The 20,187-nt window shown below is 42.7% G+C and overlaps 1 protein-coding gene across 1 annotated transcript in view; it reads left to right on the forward strand.

The window, feature by feature from the left end:
• The window catches only part of LOC101862396 (uncharacterized protein DDB_G0290685), a 30,991-nt gene extending 13,095 nt beyond the window's left edge, over positions 1 to 17,896 (forward strand). The window contains exons 8-9 of the mRNA XM_005092412.2: positions 5,910 to 8,568; positions 15,804 to 17,896. Coding sequence (XP_005092469.1) covers positions 5,910 to 8,568; positions 15,804 to 15,903 — 2,759 coding nt within the window. The 3' untranslated portion in view covers positions 15,904 to 17,896. The remainder of the gene's footprint in view (positions 1 to 5,909; positions 8,569 to 15,803) is intronic.
• Positions 17,897 to 20,187: the final 2,291 nt, after the last annotated feature.

Here is a 20,187-nt window from a genome sequence, read left to right on the forward strand (position 1 = left end):
GTTTGGCCAAGCCTGAGCTACTTAGACTTCGTTTCGTATCTCTGGGACCCATAGTTTTTAAGTTATTGAAGGTGAAGGGCAGTGACCCCAACTGGGGTTGAACTGACCGGAACTCGCGCTTTGTTTTTTTCTATACAGCTGATAGTAATCCGACAGTCGCGTCGTAGTAACGGTCGAAGAAGTTGCATGAAAAAGAATCACATAATTTCGCCGTTTTCTATACTTCTGTACGTTTTACTAGTTCTAGTGTCTCAAAATATGATGTGTCTGATAGTTAGGATCCTGGATATGTACCCGAACACGGCCCGAGTCGTAGTTTTAGGGCTAGATCTAGCACTAGTACTGGTGTTGTTGTTCGCGCAACGAAATCACAACGTCGTGCCGTACATCTGTCTCATGTAATTCAGTGCATGGGTCTGAATCAACGCACAGACCAGCTTTTATACTTGCACCAAACATTCACACATGCATACAAATCAAGATACAACACTTTGAACTTTTATTTTTGTTGTTGTTGTGAATTTCATCCTACCTGTCATGACTGGAAATTTTTTCGGAAAATCAAATTCATGCCAATTTTTTAAAAATCATATAAATTAAAGTATTAGACTTAGACAACTTTAGTTTTTTGTGTTAGATTAAGCTTGAATGTTACTTTACTGTGTCAAAAAATAATTACAATAGAAGGGTAATTCTGAGAGTTGTGGTGATTTATTGAAATACTTCGAAAAACGCCAGTCTTCAACGTTTGTGACTGGTGAAAGGGCCCAGTCTGAAGTGAGTTAAAAAAAGGGAAAGTACGAAACTGTGACTACCGCATCTCCCCTTTTAATATTGAAGAAAAAGAAAAACCTCAAAATGGATAAAAGATTATTGGTTTTGAGTCTCTGATGATAACCGAAGGGGAATGTTCTAACTTTAACCAAATTTACACACAGAGTTCAATTGCCTTTGAAGATTTGGGGCAATGTTGTTTGTTTGGGGATTTTTTTTTTTGCACTTGAGAACTAGGTGAAACATTTCAACAAAGTTCTTTGGCACTTCAGAATGACCACATTTCAAATTGTCTTTGTCACACTCATAAAAACTGCATAGTGTCCAGATAACGAAACTAAGAAAATGAATGACCTCGAACAGGTAGATCTACACAGCTTTTGGGTAATCAGCAAAGAATAAAGAAAAAAAGTAAAATCAGTCACAGAAAAGATACGATTGGGTCGCAAGAACATCAGTCATGGTAACAAGAGGGTCTCCTGACCACTCGCCCACTTCGGGTAGTTGGCGGAGTAGGACTGGCTGTTGTGGCAACTGGCTGAGGTGATGGTGGTGTGACTTCAGGCCCCACCGGCTGGGCAGCTGGTGGCGAAAGTAAGGGAACTGATATCGGAGTAGGCTCTTGGGTGGTAACAGGTGAAGAAGGCATGGAAGGAGGGTTGACGTAGGGCTTCAGATGTTTGGGGTTCCGGCGGTAGGCCCTACCCCCAGACTGTATGATGCAAGACCTCGGTGCACACTGTTCCTTGACAATCGCAGGGCCATGCCACTCCTTGTCGTTCTCCAGCTTCTGCAGGACGAACTGACCAGGGTTCAGCTCCAGGGGGTTCTGGGCACCATGACGTCTGTCGAAAGCTTGTTTGTGCTTAAGCTTCGACTTATCGTCTCTGGCTGCGATCTTGGCCCTATACTATAGACCTGCTGGTTCGGTTTTGAAGGTAGGGTTGAGAGGGTCGTCCTCAGGCGTCACCCAAGAGCAAGTGCAGCTGGGCTCGACCCCCTTCGGTGACACGGGTGTAGACCTGCAGATCAGGAGGGCGAGAAGTGGGTCATCCTGATTCAGGGCTTTCTTCGCCTCCTCGACTGCTCTCTCAGACTTGCTGTTGCTCTGGGCAAAATGGGGACTGCTGGTTTTGTGTTTAAACCCCCAGCCCTTAGCGAACTTGTGGAAACGGTCTGACACGAACTGGGGACCGTTGTCGGTCATCAGTAGTGCCAGAATGCCAAACCAAGCGAAAATGATTTTCAGTTTGTACACAAGTCTCTGAGGTGGTGTATGGCATGTAGGCCACCATCTACAAGTACCGTGAGAAGTAGTCCACGAGTACCAGGTAGTCGTGTCCCTTGTAGTCGCAGAGGTCAGCACCATATCTCGGAGCTGAGACCAGGCCACCAAATGGAAGATTTGGCCCGTTCTCGACACTTTGACACTCCGGGGTGACGGTCGTGGATCCTGCTGGGCATCTCTCCTCGCATTGCCTTGGGGATTACGACGTGATTGCCTCTGATTAGTAGTCCATGGACTTTGCTCAGTTCACTGGAGACTGCGTAGAGGTCGTGAGCTTCGGCCCTGACATTTTGGATGAATTTCGGCCAACCGCTCCTGGTGTACTATATCGCAGCACTGTTCGCTAGATCCTGTTGAGACTTGTTTCTGATTTCGTCAAATTTGCTATCCGTGGCATCCCATGCCATCTGGATTATAGTGACATGAGCCTCGATTTCTTCGTTTCGTTTTAGTTGAGGTTTTACGGCGCTCGCAACTGCATAAGGTCATATGAGCGCTGATTTCTTCGCCAAATTCTTCAGATTCGGTGCTCACTACAGGACTTTGGGTCAAGGAGTCTGGGACAGTCATGTTTTTCCCTTGGGCGTATTCTGCCTTTCCGCTGTAGCGCATCATCCTAATCAGAATCTGTTAGCAGCGGACAGGTGCATCATTCAGTTCCTTAGAGTTGTTCAGGGGCACAATGGGCTTGTGGTCGGTGAGCAGTGGGAATGACGGCAGCCCAATGAGGTAACAATCAAACTTTTCGCTCGCCCAGGTGGTCGCCAACAGTTCCTTTTCAATCTGAGTGTAGTTCTTCTCGGTCCAAGATAGACTTCTGGAACAGTAGGCCACTGGCTGAAGATCACCCCTGTCCTGGAGAACTCCCCTCAGTCCGTTGCTGCTTGCATCGGCGCTTACACTGACAGGCTTCCTCATGTCGAAGAAGGCGAGTGTTGGAGCTGACGATAGCAACTTCTTGACTTCAGTGAAGGCAGATGACTGAGCTGGAGTCCGGGCCCACTTAGCATCGTGGTTCAAAAGATCGTTGAGCGGCTTCATGACTGTTGACAAATTTGGCACAAGCCTGCCCAAATAGTTCACCATGCCGAGCACTCGTTGCAAGTCTGTAATGTTCTCTGGCTCTTGCATCTCAGTGATGGCGCTGACCTTGGATGGATCTGGCCTTACACCCTCCCCGCTGATGATGTGGCCCAGAAAATCGATTTCATCCTTGTCAAACTTGCACTTGGATTTGTTCAACTTGACCCTTTAGCCGCAGGAAGACTTTCTTCTTCAGCTCATCATGTTTCTCCTGACCATCAGTGTGCAGGAGAATGTCATCCATAAAGCACTCAACACCGTCAATGCCCGCTAGAATGTCTTGCATCGTGCGCTAAAATATCTTAGGCACAGGTGATTCCAAAGCAGAGATGTCTGTAGAAGTCCCGGCGGAATAGGGTAATGAAAGTAGTCAGTTTCTTGGAGTCGTCGTCCAGTGCCAACTTCCAAAAAGAAGAGGTTGCATCAAGTTTACTGAACTTGTTTGATCCGCTGAGTTTGTTTAAGGTGTCGTCTATGGTGGGCAGCATGAGTCGTTCACACTTCACTGACAGGTCGAGCTTTTTCAGATCTGTGCAGATTCTGACGCTACCAGACCTTTTTCTGACCAGGACTGTGGGCGCACACCAGTCAGTTGGAACGCTGATCTTCTCAATGACACCTGCGGCCTCCATGCGATCTAGTTTAGCTTTGACTTTGTCCATGGGTGGAATGGGAATCCAACGTGCGACATTCACGATGTATGGCTATAAATCTTCTTTTGAGATGATTTTCACAGGCTCGCAGCATATAGGTTCAGGTCCCACATCGCCGAACACGAGGTTGGCAGAGTCTATTCTGTCTTGAGAAATCAGTCCCAAACAAACTGCAGCGTCGCAACTGAGGAGGCAGTCGGTGTCGTTGTTAAGGACGAAAACACGGAACGCAAAGTTTCAATTGTTATGCTGCGTGGTCGTGATAACTTCTCCAACACTCCTTATGACTCCACCAGGACTGCAAAGAACTGCAGACATTGTTTTCAGCAGACATTGTTTTCAGCTTTGGACGAAGACTGAGACGGTTGTAGTCGCCCTTCGACATTATCGAAACATCAGCGCCTGTGTCTATCTTGAAGGATGTAGCTCTCCCGCCAAGGTTCCGTGTAACACGCCATGGTGGCTCTCTAACTTCGCCGAAGTTCACATCAGAAACGACATTGCTGTCCGAGTCTTTGTCAACAGCTCCTAAGAAGAACAAAGGAGTTTCGGATTCAGTGATTTTGTTGACATTGCGGCTACTGCTGCGAAATGATTGCGGTTGCCCCATTTTCTGCAAGTTTTCCCATGCACTGGGCAATTGTTTTGGGCATGGCCTCTTCCACAGTTGCCGCAGTTAGAGGAAGTTGACGGTGATGCATGGCCGCCTCTGTGTTGTGAGTCTACACCTGTTCTTTGGCCGCCTCTACCTCTGGGGTGAGCTGGCGACGAATATCCCCTCTGGCCGTAGCGCACTGCATCTACTGTTACTGCTGCACGTGGCTGGCGGTGGCTGCTGACCTGACTCTTCCCGAGCTTGAAAAGGCGGGCTGTATTGATGACTGATTTCAGTGTAAGAGTTGCCTCAAGTTCTGAGCGCTGTAACAGTTCATTGTCTAGTACCCCTAGGACGAGTCTATTCCTAATGGTTTCATCTTGGTACTTGAAGCCTACATGTTCTGAAAGTTCGTACAGGGCTCTAACGTATTCTTCTATTGTTTCCCCACTGTTTTGTGCTCGTGCATAAAACTGCTCTTTCGTGGATAAGATTCTGCTTGGGGACAAAGTAAGCGTCGAAGTGCTCTAAGACAGTGTCAAAGTTATTCCTAGGATCGTTGCCTTCGACGGGAGCAGAGAACGCGAACATGTTAAAGATCTGTTCAGCTTGGCGTAAATTGATGCACTTACTTGGATTGCTCCAGTTTCTTCGCTCAGTTTAATGGCTGTGCGGTATCGTCTCATACGCTGTCACCACTCGGGCCACTCATGAGGTTTGGAAAAGTCAAACGGTTCAGGAGGCTTGAAATGAGGCGTTCTGGCACCTGTGATACGTCAACCACTGACTTCTGACACCATGTAATGTTGGTATACAACGACTGTAGACGGGCAAGACGAACAAACACGACACCAAGCGATCGAATGAGCCTGGGTGCAGTTTCTGACTTTTTATATTAATCCCCGAAGTGAGTAACATTAACTGAAAGACCATGGCATACGGGGCGCTTCCTGCCTGTGATTAAAAAAAGAGAAAGGTACGAAACTGTTGACTACATGACACTTCACCTTCAATTACTTTAAAAATTACTGCTCAACTTCCGCCAAACTAGGCACGAAAAGAAAGAAGTGGTAAAGCTAGCACTGGAGTCCGTTTCTGTACATGTGATGGAAGCACAAGTCTCAGAACAAAAACGAAAAGTCCATCCTATCTGGGATGTTGGATCCGTACCTGTGACGGGAACCATAATCAGTGAGTTAATGGGTCAGAATCAGAACATTTACGGAAGTGCAAGTGAATTTTGCACAAACTATAATGAATGGGGCTGATTCTAATTGTTTTTCAAGAACAATTTTTGGTGTAGTCTTTTTAAAGCTTATTTATTTTCTTTGAATTAGAACAGTGATTTTTTTGTTTTCTTTTGGGATTCCTGTTATTTTCGGTTCCATTTCTTTTTCAGTATCATGATTTTTTTTGTTTTGTTTTTCTTCTGCTCCAACATTTAAAAACATTGCATTATGTTGCTTCTAAAACAGATTTTACTTTCGTCCTTTTTTAAAATTCTTTTTTTTCGTAGAGAATATTGACGATGGTGTGACCAATGCAGATGCAAAAGAGGATTCCCCTTGGGAGATAATTCCGAGATACGTGGAGTATCCATATGAAAGTGTTCCAGTGATGGAAGAAGATGAGACGGTGGCCTATCGCAAAAGGAAGCGAGATTTGGTCACTGCAGAGAGCCGCAAGAAACGGGCCAAGGAAGGTCGCGATGAGAGGGACTACAGGGGGCCGCGCGACCGCAGAGATAGTCGAGGTAGAGACTTGCATCCAGGTCAGGTGCTGAGAATGCAACAAGAGATGAATGACAGAATACAGCACCAGATAATGTATCTGAACTCTGTGGCGGGGCCCCCTGGCCCTGGAGGTCCAGGCGGTCCAGGTATCCCTGGTCTCATGGATGGACCTCCAATGAGAGGTGGGACTCGGGAAAGCGACAGGGGGAGGAGAGATCGACCCAGGGGAATGTCGGAGAGCAGTAGGCACTCAGAGGAGCCTAGGAGGTTTCCCAGAGATGATGACAGAAGAGACAGGGATCGTGGTGGGAGAAGAGATCGGCCCAGGCGAGAGGAGGAGTACCCAGACCCGCGGGGTTTTGGTGGGGGTGACTGGAGAGGAGGCAGGTTCCCAGGTGGTGGGAGGGAAGGCAGGTTTGATGGTCCCCCGGGCAATAGATTTGACTTCCCCATGCGAGGAGGTTTTGGAGGGCCAGGAGGACCTCCAAGACCCCCTGGCCCTCCAGGCCCCCCTGGCCCCCCTGGCCCCGGTCGTGGGGGTAGATTTGATCCTCCTGGCCGTGGTGGCTTTGACCCAAGGTTTGGAGGTCCAGGTGGGAGAGGACGAGGCAGTAGATTTGATGATCAGGGGCCACCAGGACGCCCTGAACACCACCGGGAAAAGCCTGGCTTGTTGGGCACACCTGCTCCGGGTGCTGGTCTGATGGATGCACCTGGTAAGGGTGGGGCCTCTGGAAGCAGGAAAAGCCGATTTGATAACCCGGGTACTGGTAGTGGCAGATTTAACAACCAGGGAATGAGTGGTGGTTCTGATAGCAAGGGTGACAACAGGGGCGGTCCTGGAAACAGAACAGATAGTCAAGGGAGTAGTCGATCTAACAGAGGTGATAACACAGGGAGGGGTAGCCGGTTTGATAATCCGGGAAGGTCGAGCAGGTTTGATAACCCTGGGAAAGGAAGCAGATTTGATGCCCCCAGCGGTAGTAAAGGGGACGGGCAGAGCCAGAGTGGCAGGGGAAGTGCCGGAGGTGGTGGCTCATTTGGAAACCAAGGGGACGGTCCGTTCAATAATAAGGGTCCTGGGAATGCAGTGGGCCAGTCTGGACGGGGTTTTGGAAATCAAACAAGAAGTAGTGGTTTCAATCAAGGGAGCAACCAAGGAAAACCTGGCTTTGACAAAGCCCCAGGCGCCGGGAAAGGTGGAAGTCAAGGGAGTAATTTGGGCAGAAACCAAGGGAGTAATTTGGGCAACAATCAGATGGGTAGTTTTGGGGGCCCACAAGGCGGTAACTTTGGAAATAACCAAGGAGGCTTTGGTAATGACCAAGGAGGAAACTTTAGGAACGCCCCAAATAACTTTGGGAATAATCAAGGTGGCAACTTTGCAAATAACCAAGGTGGAAACTTTGGAAACAACCAAGCTGGAGGGAACTTTGGAAATAACCAAGCTGGAGGGAACTTTGGAAATAACCAAGCTGGAGGGAACTTTGGAAATAACCAAGCTGGAGGGAATTACGGAAACAGTCAAGGTGGAAACTTTGGAAATAACCAGAGTGGCAATTTTGGAAATAACCAGAGTGGCAATTTTGGAAGTAGTCAAAGTGGAAACTATGGAAATAACCAAACAAGTGGTTATGGAAATAATCAAATGAGTAGCTATGGAAACAACCAGAATACTGGCTATAGCAACAATCAGAGCTCTGGCTATGGTAACAGTCAGAACACCGGCTATGGAAACAGCCAGTCTGATAGTCAATCAAATACGTTTGGAAATCAGCAAAGCAACCAGCAAGGGGGTTTCGGAAATCAGGGAAACTTTGGCAATCAGCAGGCAGGCTTTAACAATCAACAGACTGGCTATGGCAATCAGGGCTCATATTCTCAAGGCGGAAGCTACAGCACCTCCCAGGATAGCTATGGAACCCAGAACTCCTATCAGAGCAGCTACAACAACCAGCAGAACAGCTACACCACCGGCAGTTACAGCACTGATCAGACAGGTTACAGCACTCAGCAGAATTACACCACCCAGCAATCTTACTCAAACCAGCAGCAGCCACAGCAGGGATATTCTGGGCAGCAACAGTCCAACTATAACACCAACCAACAGCAGCAACAGCCGGCACAGCAACAGCAGACCAACTACGCCACCCAGCAGCAAAGTTATGGCACAGATCAGAATGCGTATAACTCCAATTCGCTGAACAGTGGTTACTGGGGCCAGGGAAACTACAGTACTGCTGGTAGTGGGGATGCGGCTTACAGCACGCCAATGTACAATCAGCAGCAGCAGTCGCAGCAGGATCAAAGCAACATGGCTGCCTACAACACCGTGCAGAGCTACAACACAAGCAACACTGCCGGTACAGGCTACTCAGCTGATGGCTCGTATGTCAGCCAAGGAATGTACTCCACGTCAGGACAAGCAGGCTCAGGCTCAGAGTAAGTGACTTTACTAGTTCAGTGGTTTAATGTATTCTTCAATACAATAACAGTAGTCTCCGCCTAAACACATGGTACCCCCCGGGGCAGTGCCACTGACTGTAGTGTCTTTCGGCCATTCCCAAAGGGGGGACATTTCTCGTTCAAGTGCAGTAGAAAATGGGCTGATTCATGTCACGCTCATAACTGTGTCTGATCTACAACAGGGAACTGCTGCTTTTTCTTTCCTAATCCTTACTATTGTCATTTTCCTCTACTTCTTTTGTATGTTTGTCACTCTCTTGTGACCTGCTATTTCCGGGGTGCCTTGATAGTTGAAGCAGACCTTGTGCTGTTGAAGCTAGAGAGGTGGGCAGAGTGGGTCTGATCCCCTGTAAAGACTTCACTGTTGACACCCACCCCTTGGCGCTCATATGACCGTATGCAGTTGCGAGTGCCGTAAAACCCTCTACTATAATAAAAAATAAAATAAACACATGGTGCTCGGGAGTAGAGCTGTGCCCATTCGACTTTGCTATTCGACATTCATTATTATTGCACTATTCACAGCTATTCAAAGCGTGGCAGAGCAATTCGAATACTGTATGGTTTTATTTTTTTTAAACAGATAATAGAATTTAATTTGATTTTTCTCAAATGTTGTAAAATTGGAGCACCTTATATCTATAATCCTTGAGATAAATATACAGAAATACTCTTTGTTTGATGGTTACGAGATAGAGTGATTAGTGGAGCCAACAAGAGAGATAAAATATCCGCAAGAGACCTCTAGAGAATATCCCTTATAGTCACTCGTCACACCATATCTCAAGCAAGGGCAGTTGACTCTTGAAGCGCCGCGAATGTTTTTTTTTTTCTCATGAAGTTAGCTGTCGCAATAAGCTCCCTAGGCTATTCGAAATTCGAAGGGCTATGAACGGTGACGTCATTGCATCACACTGCATTGTCTGCGACAACAGCACATGCGCGCTCAGTGACTGGCGTTGTGAAAGTGATGGACTTATCATAAAGAAGAAAAACAGTTAGACGGCGCATTGAATAGCGGAAATTAGGTCTGGGCTTGTCGTATATATATATTTAAAAAAACCAATTTGATGGCGCTTCGAATAACTGAAGTTAGATCTGGGCTTATCGTATTATATTAGAAAAAAACATTCGACTGCAATGTGAATAGCGAAAGTTAGATCTGGGTTTATTGTATATAAGAAAAAACAATTGGAAGGCTCTTCGAATAGCGGAAGTTAGAGCTAGGCTTATCGTATATAAGTTAAAAAAGACATTCGACGGTGCTGTGAATAGTTACTGCATGTTGAATGGCAGAAGTTAGCTCTGGGCCTATCATATACAAGAAAAAAGCATTCGACTGCATGAATAGTGGGCTCATGCTTCGAAGCTTCTATAAATTTTTGTTTCCTCAAAATCGCACAGCACTACTTGGGAGGGCTCCTTAGCATGTGTTTATACGGAGCGTGCGTTTACATGAACCTGAGCAAAGGGAGGAAAGGACATAGTCATCTCAATTCCTTGATATTCAAGTGACCTCCTTTGGGGTGGGAGTTCCTTTGGCCAATAATGTGAAGGATTCCCAGACAGCGATTAAGAATACAAAGGCGTTTGGGGGGGGGGGGGGAGACAGACTCAATGTAATGCGGGTATTCCACGTACAGTTAGTCCGGACAGGATTTTGACTGCAGCCTCGCATAACTTGTGATAAGAAAAACATCATCAGTCTTGCGTCAGCCATCCGATCTTATCTAACTGCAGTCCCACCTGCAGACAGCGATATTTGGCAGGCTAAATATTTTCACCGTACGTCAATAAGGAGTGGCTGTATCGAGGCACGCTGCTGCTCGCCTTTGATTTTTCTTCGAGCGACGGCCCCACGCTTGCTAACAAAATTATTGAAAATGACGTCCTAGCACTAGAACGATGTCAAAATGGATTAAATGGTTCTCGAGCGTCTTGTTTTATTGCCTTTTTGTTTTTAAAATATGTAATTAACCCTTAGAGCGCTGTCTTTTTTCCCCTTATATTTTCCCTCTGTGCCGAATTTATTTTGGTAAAACGCCAGATTTGCACATACGCTTTTTTTTGTTGCTAATAACTTTTTCATTTGTCAAAATTTCTAATAAAGGTAAGAATAAAAGTTTTAGAATATTGAAAGTTTTTTATGAATATGTGAAGCAAAAAGTATTTTGTGAAGTTATTGTTGTTGGAAATGACTGAATAAAATTTGTCGGTTCATTAGATCTCTAAATCTAGACCAGAGTCTAGATACTTCGTAGGCCTACGTTATATTCCACAAAATGTTAGCTCTAGCATCTAAACCCTCGAAATCATCTTCCGATTGAAGGAAAATACGCAGAACATCTTCATCTGAATCTGATGCGACACTATTTTCATGTTCGTCGCGGGTCGCAATCACGAATTTTCCAACTTCACTGTCACTTGACTTCAATGTGAAACAAAAAACTCCTCGCGCCTTGATCGAACCCCGTGACAAGAAAAATGGCAGGCGAAATCAATTCTGCGTAGCCTACCAGCCAGCAGTATAAAAATTAGTACTTCATTCTTTTCGTGCATCGCATTATACTATGCCAATGTCTATCGTGACGGTCGCAATCAGCACTTTACGGAAGTTAGGATGGTCGCGATCAGCACTCTAAGGGTTAATGCATCATTGAGGTGGAGGTGTTTTTGCTGTGTCTATTAGTCCCGGCCATGTCTTATGTCACCCTTCAACCCCAGTAGATCTGTGTAATGTGTAGTAGACAGTAGAAGGTCTATTCATTATAGCGTCGTGGAATAAAGATAGTTTTGCACTTTATTGACCTCTATAGACAAGAAGAATGCTTGTGGAAAGTAAAAAGCAAACAATATAGTAACTGTAATAAGTATGCTAGAGAGAGGGCTTATGAAAGGCTTGTAGAATTTTACAAGCAATATGAACCTGAAGCAAACACTTCAGTCTGTAGTAAAGCGAGTGACCTTTGTTTTGGCGCAAACACAGTATCAATTATTTTGGCGCGGACGCAGTATCAATATGAGGTTAACTGCAACTGCAGTTTAAAATTATGCTATTACACCTTCAGCTAAATGACCAACTGCAGTTGACTAAAAGCAAGGCTGCAAGCATGGCTGCAGTTAAAAATCCTGTCTGGACTAACTGTATGTGGAATCCACCCATAATGATATGCACTATAAAATGTCGGGAATAGATAGCTTAATACAGTGGAGTCCACTTATAACGAGTCCTGAAACAACGAGAAGTTATAAAGACACTATTCTAAAACCCCGTTTTTTTTCCTTCTTTATCTTTGTAAATAAAATACTGCTATTGCGCAATCAGACGCGAGTCGGTTATTGCGGAATATTGCTGCTGCTGTGCAAAGCACACAGACCAATTAAACATATTAAAACCTCGCCAGTTGAGAAAGTTGTTGGTGATCCAGCGAAACAAAGAGCGGGAGAGCCCACACGAACCAACAATGAAGGCCGGAGCGAATTAGTGGGGAGGGTGTGGCATGCGCAGACAAGCAGAACGCATCGCGTGATAGGCCAGCCCAGTCTAGATTATCAAGGCATACCGTGCCTCTCACTTCTCTGGTGCGGGATGGAGAGGTCACAATGCTGTGATAGATGGCGTGAATGTGTGACGTGCGCAAGCAGACGCAACGCACCACAGGGTGTTGTGGGGTGGGGAGCAACACAGAGGGCAAGTTAGCCTAGAGCCAGAGCCCCTTCTTTCTGATCGCCAAAGCCGATTTGTCAACATTGCTAGTGCTAGAGAAAGAAACATGATTCGATTTTTGATAAAGTAAGACCTAGAGATCATGTTGAACAAAATCATCATCTGGGGAAATACGAAAAGGAATAAACAGAACACCAAACTCATAGATTAGGCCTACTTTACTACCTCCCTAGAATTTATTACTGCATCCCTAATAACGAGAATCCTGCTATGACGGACATTTCGCACCGGTCCCCTCCCTCTCGTTATAACAGGATTCCACTGTAGTAAGACTAAGAAAAAAACTGTTGCTGATAGTCATAGAGATGACTGCCCAGCCACGTGGCTTTCCTAGTGGCCACCCCCGACCGTAAATTCATGAATGACATCAGAATCATAGATCTCTACATTCAGAGAAACATTTATCTTGTGATTCGTTAAACAAGCACGTTATAAGTTCTTGGAGTGCAGCTGATTAGGCTCATTTGACTAATCTTTAATCCTTCAGAGGCCTATCTAGCGTTTTACAGCATTCATGAATCATAGGCCTAAGTCTAACATAACATTACATGCAGTCACTCAAACACCAGTCAGATAGCTTCTTTCAAAGATGCATTTCCAGTACCAATCAAAAAATATTTCAGTCCCCCAGACCCCCAACATTTCACTGACCAGTCTTAGACCTATGTGTCTCCGGAAAGTTGGGTGTAATACGCTGTCCATCACTTTTTGTTTGGCGTGAGGGGCAGTCTCACCAAATATCCTGTTGTCTGGGCTTGTCTTATGCAAGCTGTGGAGGTTGTAGTGAAAATTTCCCCTTGTCAAGCTTTGCCTGTCGGCGGGCGTGTTACGCGGTTCGAATCGTGCATTTAGAGGAAGTGACAGTGTGTTTGTAGGTTTAAATTATGTTGTAAAAAACCCGTTATATGATAAAAGCATGTGTTGAGCAGAGCGTGCTATTGTATGGCATGCGTTTAAGCGGAGACTACTGTATAAGACAAGGCAATGTATGGAGTTGGTTTTAAAAATTGAGACTTGAGTAACTGAAAGTTCACTCATAATTTGTTTCTATTTTAGATTTGGAAAGTTTTTCAGAGAAAAATGATGAGGAGGGGGGAATAAATGTTTATTTGATACTTACAGTTTGGTTTTCAATGTTAATCTGGGACAGGTGACAAATCTGGTATAACAGCAAAGAGAACATGACTCTTTGTTAGGAGGAACCAAATTGCTTTGTAATTTGGGGGGGGCACACCAATCTAGGTCAACTTTCTTTACAGATAATAAATCAAAAGGGAGATGATGTTGATAAGCGTCAAGGAAAGCAACTGCTCATATAGACACCATTGGTTCTTTCCCTTCATACCCACACCATGACACCTTTAGAAGTGATGTCCTTATTGTTACTGATTTTTAAAAATGCTCCCGTCAGTCACACCAAGTAAATTCCCGATCATGCAAGAAGCACCTGTGCGTTTTATGCTGAAGGATTTTATATAGATATTGTATTTATACCCAAACCACTTAAAGCTTGTTTTCTAGTTCTCAGAAAACTTTGTCATTTCTTTGACCTGTTTGTCTTTGTGGATTCGTTATTTCTTTATTAGGGTGGGTTCCTGCCACCCACATTCTGCTTATGGCTTTGTGGTCAAAGGTGGATGCAGAGGAAGTGAAGATGAATGGCGAGTGGTTGCTGGTGCTCTGATGTGGTTTGCTCTTTTTTCATGTCTAACATCTGCCGGCCCTATCTGACTATCTCTCTACTTCCTTTTTGTGTTTGTTACTGTCTTGTAACACTTTTGATCTCCGCCACTTACATTAGTGCTTCCAGTCTTCCGCAATTTTCCGGATTTCCGCAAATTAGCAGAATTCCGCAAATGAAAAGATTCCCGTGAAAATTCGTGGAAAAAAAAAAATCAATGAAAGTAAAAATTATTTTCAAAAATGAGAAATAAAAACTTTCAGTAATTACTAATAGTCAATTATAGCCTACCCATACCGGAAGTGCTCTTTTATTTGAAAGTGTAGAGAGTGTCTTTCACTTTCACTTTCTAAAGCACAAGAGGCAGAGCACCAGCTCTGTAAACAAGAGGAAGAAATGACGATTGTGGTTCAATAGATCTTGGGCCTGCCAAGAAAAGAAAACTCTGAAGAGAGCTTGATTTTTTTTATCAGACTTGTTTATTTGTAAATATTGTTGTGGATTTAAGTTTATAAGCTGTCAAGTTATTTAGATCTTGTTTCTAAATCTAGCTGTTTTACTATTAATTATTATAAGGATTCTACACATTATGGTGCAAACCAACACAAGCAGAAAAAAGTTGAACATTAACTGTCAAGTGTTGTAGATCTAGCTTTTATACTACTGTTGTGGATGTACAGTATCGGTACGAGGGAGAAAGCTTGGTTTTGGATTTATATATGGATTCACACAAGCAGAAAATTATGTATGCAAGGTATGTTTTTTTCTCATTTATTTTCTTGTTAAATTTAGGCTTGAATAGCCAGAAATGGTATACTTTGATGCCCTGAAACCAAAAATTCTCAAACATAAGGGGAAACATTAAACCCAAACTGGGACCACGAAATCCTTCGGGCCTCTCCAGAAGAGACGAAGTCATTTTTACTCGATTACGCATCAGACACACGGCCCTAACACAAAAATACCTCCTTCGGGGAGATGAGAAGCTCTTTACCATTAGACACATTGTAAGTTTTTAACCGAATGTCTTGACTTCAGGGAGATGAGAAGCTGTTCTGTGTTGGATGCAGCACAGATTTTACCATTTGACACATTTTAACTTCGGAGAGACCCGAAGGAAATATTTTAAATGCAAAAAATAGCAAGATATTTTTTCTGTCGTTGTTCCCAACAGAATTTTAGATTTTATGAAGGCCATTGGCCTTTATGGGAAATTATAAAGTGAAATAAAATTGTTAAAAATGTTTGTTATTTAAAAGAGTTGTTTTAAATTGAAAATATATTTACACCGAATTTTAATATTTTACCTTTTTAAAATCTAATAGTTGACCAGCCGTGCACTGAACTGTTGCGAATGCAACCAACTTGTGTATCGCATGCTCATATGACCTTATGCAGTTGTGAGCGCCGTAAAACCCAGTACTAAACTAAAATAAAAACATAAGGGGGCGCTGTCCCCCTTCAACCCCCTGCCAGGGAGCGCCGTGGACCCTAAAAATCCTTGAAAAATTACATCAGCTGCTGGAAGCTCTGTTACTATGACCTAATCACATTGCAAGTGCTGTAAAATGCTTACTAAAACATAAAATGAAGATGAATGATGTTTACTGCCTTCATAGTCACATTATTATTAATAATTATTATTGTGTGAGGAGGGGGTTCAGTCATTGTGTGATTTTAGCAACTTTCTTCCAAGTTAACATGTGTCCCATCCTTTCAATTTTGTTGTCTCAAGTTTCCTACTCTTGTTGTTCTCATTTCCGGCTTTTGATGCTTTATTGTTTCCTTTCTCTTTGCTCCCAGCTCCTACAGTGCTGCGTACAGCACTCAGACTGCTTCAAACCAACAGACAGGCCAGACAACTGCTTATAATTTTGCACAGTATCCTGCCACCTCCTCTTAAATGAGCACAAGGCTGTTGAAAGTTTGTTTTAACATGTTATAAAAAGAACTGTTTGCTAGACTTATGAAATCACTGTTTTGAACTTTCTGTGTCATTATTTCATCTTAACAGTCAACTACATGGGTTGTTGTTAACTTCCAATGTATCTTTATTTTTGTATTGTTGGGCTGCCTTTAGTTTTTTTAAAGCAAAAGTAGATTGTATTTCACATAGCCTACTTCTGATTGACTCTTTGCTTTGAAAATAATCATAAACTGTATCATGCGGCTAGTTAAACTTAGTAAATTTTTACTTTCTTGTAGCCATTAGTGGTAAATAATTAAATGTACACTGACTATTTTCTTAAGAAAACCCAGTGCTCAAAGTTTATTTCCTTGCAATTTGGGTCAAATGTTAACTTCAGCATTCCATTGTTGAGGTTTCTGAGTTTGTTCCCATTTAAAGACATTTTTAATCATCAGTCTGAATTTATCTTCGTACATAACTTTCGTTCCGTTATTTATTTTCTTCCTTGGCAAAGAAATTATTTTATTTTTATGATTTTGTTTTCAAGGTTTTTGTGGTGAGTGATTTTTTGTGAAAACGAAAAGCACTTTTTAATATTACAGTTAGAATTAAGACTGTTACTTGCATCCCTTAGCTGTGGAATGGATTTGTATGGAAGTGAAATAGCTTTATCTTATCAGGGATGCCAAATTGATCTCATTGTAGCAGGCAGTGCAGACTTTGAATAGGGATTTTGATTCATATTTCTTGGTCAAAATTGTAGAGGGTAAATGTGTGTTGAATGAGGATGTTTGTGTAGAATGCATTGACCAAGATTAAGATACATGAATTCATATTAAAGAAAAATTATTTCATGTTGGATAGATTTTTTAAACAGTGCCTATTTAGCAGCAGTGTTGAAAAAGGAAGTTGTATTTTGTTACAACAAATTGCTAATCCTGAGAAAGCAAAGTATAGAGATGGAAGGCAGTTTCAACTTTTGTGTCCAGTTATGTTCATAACAACAGCAGGTTTTTTTTTGCTTTGTTCTCCATTCTTAATGGCTATTCTTGGTTGAAGAGTGGAAATTTTGGGTTCATTTTTTAGCTCTATGGCGTCTGGTTTTATGTGGTTTTGATTGTATTCACCACTGGAGGAAGTGGAAAAATTTCACATCTGTGGATTCAGCATTCATACTGATGTCAAGTCCCCTTCATCTTCATCAGTATATGGCAGACAGAAATTGTAGAAAGCATGGTTTGACAGTAATTGTTGGAAGCATGGTTTGACAGTAATTGTTGGAAGTGTGAATGGACTGAAGAAAGTAATTGTGGGGAGTATGGGCTGACTAGTTGTCGGAAGTTTTTGCTTCACTAAAGTTGGCCTTTGGTTGAAACTGGCTGAGTCTGCATCGCGTGAGCTTTTGAGTAAAGTGTAAATATATCTATACATTTTAATATATATGTCTATGTCATCAGGCATATTTTTAGTTCATGTATTTTGTGTGTGCAAGACGAGACTGCCCTTTGTTCTAATGTCATACTTGTGAGTAATCTGATTGTTTCTGATCTTTTTTTATGTTGGGTTGTTGTAATGTAGATATGTCCCTTGTTACATTTTCTTTTGTTTTAATTTCTCTTTACATATTATGTTTTGCCTTTTGATCCTGGTTTTGGTACTTTAGTTGTAAATGTTATTTTTTCTTCCAGTACCAAGCCAAATCTAATGCTGTTCACTTAATATTTTTTTTTCCAAACCATTTGAACGCTACCCACTTACAGGTCATATATATTCAGAACTAATTTCAAACGTTCAGGTTTCTATTATTCGCCATTCTTTGTATTCAATTGACCTGGACAACTGAGGCTGCATTTTGAATGTCTTGGTACACTTTGAAATATATTTTGTACAGTCGCTTGTGAATGGATTCTTGTTTTGTTTTTGTTGTACACAAAGTTTTGTTCCGAAAGTATCTTCACAGAGAGACAATAAAATGGGAGGTAGACAAGTTTTGTTGTGAAGTTTTCAAATGCAAGTGCATGTCCTCTGTGTGTGTAGGTAGCCAGTGCTGCAAGTCTTCCGCAAATTTAATCCACAAAATAGCAGATTTCGGCGAATGGAAAAATTTCCGTGAAAATTTGTGCCCAATAAAAATAATTTTTCAAAAGTTGTTTTTAAAAATGCAAAATTTAAAATTTTCGTAATTACTAATAGATCTAGTCAACAATAGCCAACCCATGCCGGAAGTGCTCATTTATTTGAAAGTGTAGACAGTGTCTTTCACTTTCACTTTCTAAAGCACAAGAGAGCACCAGCAGTGTAAACAAGAGGAAGAAATGTGGTTCAATAGATTTTGAGCCTGCCAAGAAAAGAAATTTTCTCTCTTAATTAAGAGAGCTTTGATTTTTATTTTTTTTATCAGACTTGTTTATTTGTAAATATTGTTGTGGATTTAAGTTGAATATAAGCTGTCAAGTTATTTAGATCTAGCTGTTAAACTATCATAAGGATTCTACTTACACATTATGGTGCAAACCAACACTTGAAGCTGAAAAAGTTGAACATTAACTGTCAAGTTTTATAGATCTAGCTGTTATACTACTGTTATGAATCTTCTGTATCAGTACAAGGGAGAAAGCATGGCCTTGGATTTATATGGATTAACACAAGCAAAAATTACGTATGCAAGGTATGTTTTCTTTCTCACATATTTTCTTGTTAAATTTGGGCTTAAATGGCCAGAAATGGCATAGATCTATTTAGGATGCCCTGAAGCAAAAAAATCTCAAACATAATGTGGACCCGAAAATCCTCGAAAAATGACATCAGCTGCTGGAAGTTGTGGTAGCGTACTAAACACGGCCTTCCGAGCGCGTGGTATAGGTGAGATCGGGGTAATTCAGATTGCTGTTTCTTTGCTCTTTCGCTATAAAATACCAAATGCTGTACACTTTGTAAAGGTTCTGCTTTTCCTCGTTACAATGGTGTAAGTTGTTTATATGGCCGATTATTAAGAACTAGAGAATCGCAATGGAAAGCGAAGCCCCTCGCGGTCGGAACGCGTGGTCGACCGGTTAAAAAATTGACAAGTATGCTTTCAAATGCTTTGTGGAAAGATTGATGATTAAATATGGTCTTTTCATTGGCAGAGAACTGTAGAGCTTTGGGCGGGCTTTCCTTATTTTTGGCGTTTATACAGAAAGCCTTTAAACTGTAAGTTTTCAAAGATAGATTTTTACACGAAATATGTAAAATACAGGCTCAAAAAAGGGTACCAATAGAAAGATCAGTTCATTTTCTATTAGAATAAAGCAATCGGCTTGGAATTATTTTTCATCAATATTTCAGCGAAATTCGGAAAGCATGTGACCACCCATGCGGGAAGCTCTCGACTCTACAACAGTATAGAGCCGACTCGCTTGCCAGGGGCGGGTCAACGCTGGGTGTTTTTGTCGAAATAACGACAGATCATCTATTTGTAATGATCTCAGTCTTGAAAAAAATTAGGCTCCATATATTTTATCAAACATCTATCGTCCTTGTCTTGCCTCTTTTTCTATGTGTTTCTTACTCTCTAACTAGTCTAACTTGTAATACCTCTTATCTTTGCCACTTACATTACCTAATTGCGTTGCAAGTCCAGTAAAATGCTCACTAAAACAAACATGTAGCTAACTACAAATTTTATTACTGTAGCAGGTGACCTGAGTGGCAGGTGGTTGGAGGACACCTCTACGCGAGGTGTTTAGGCCTACTATTACATGTACTTGCTAGCCAACTCTCCAGCTCTCTTGGGGTGGGGGCTCTTGTGGTCTAGAGATTACACTGTTCGCCTCACATTCATTCAGTAGGTTCCAGGTTTGAATCAGGACAGCGACGGGAACATTTTTTCCTGCTCTCTAACTAACTACGTTCTCTCGTCTGTTTTCGTCTCCACTTTCTGCCCCCCCCCCCCCCGGGCTCCTGACTCTTTCTGCAGACTTTCTTCTGTCTGCGGCTCCTGCACACTGCTGTCTTTTATCCACACCCCTTGTAGGTAAGATCTACACCTAGCCTTCTTGGATAAGGGCGAAAAATCTCTGAGATCGCATGTGCATATTGCGCAGGTTTAAGATCCCTTGGTGGCCTTAAAATTGATAAGAGTAGGCTTTGGCCGCCACCTGGGGCAAAATGTTAAAATTCCTACCAACTGAACATGTTATTATTATTGTTAATGTGTCCCGCGCGCTCCATACGACCTTCAGTTGCAAGCACTGTAAACACTTACCAGTGGGTGGTTGGCGGGTGCTCTGGTGTGGT

Source organism: Aplysia californica, unplaced genomic scaffold (genome assembly GCF_000002075.1).
Source record: "Aplysia californica isolate F4 #8 unplaced genomic scaffold, AplCal3.0 scaffold00046, whole genome shotgun sequence".
NCBI classification, from domain to species: domain Eukaryota; kingdom Metazoa; phylum Mollusca; class Gastropoda; order Aplysiida; family Aplysiidae; genus Aplysia; species Aplysia californica.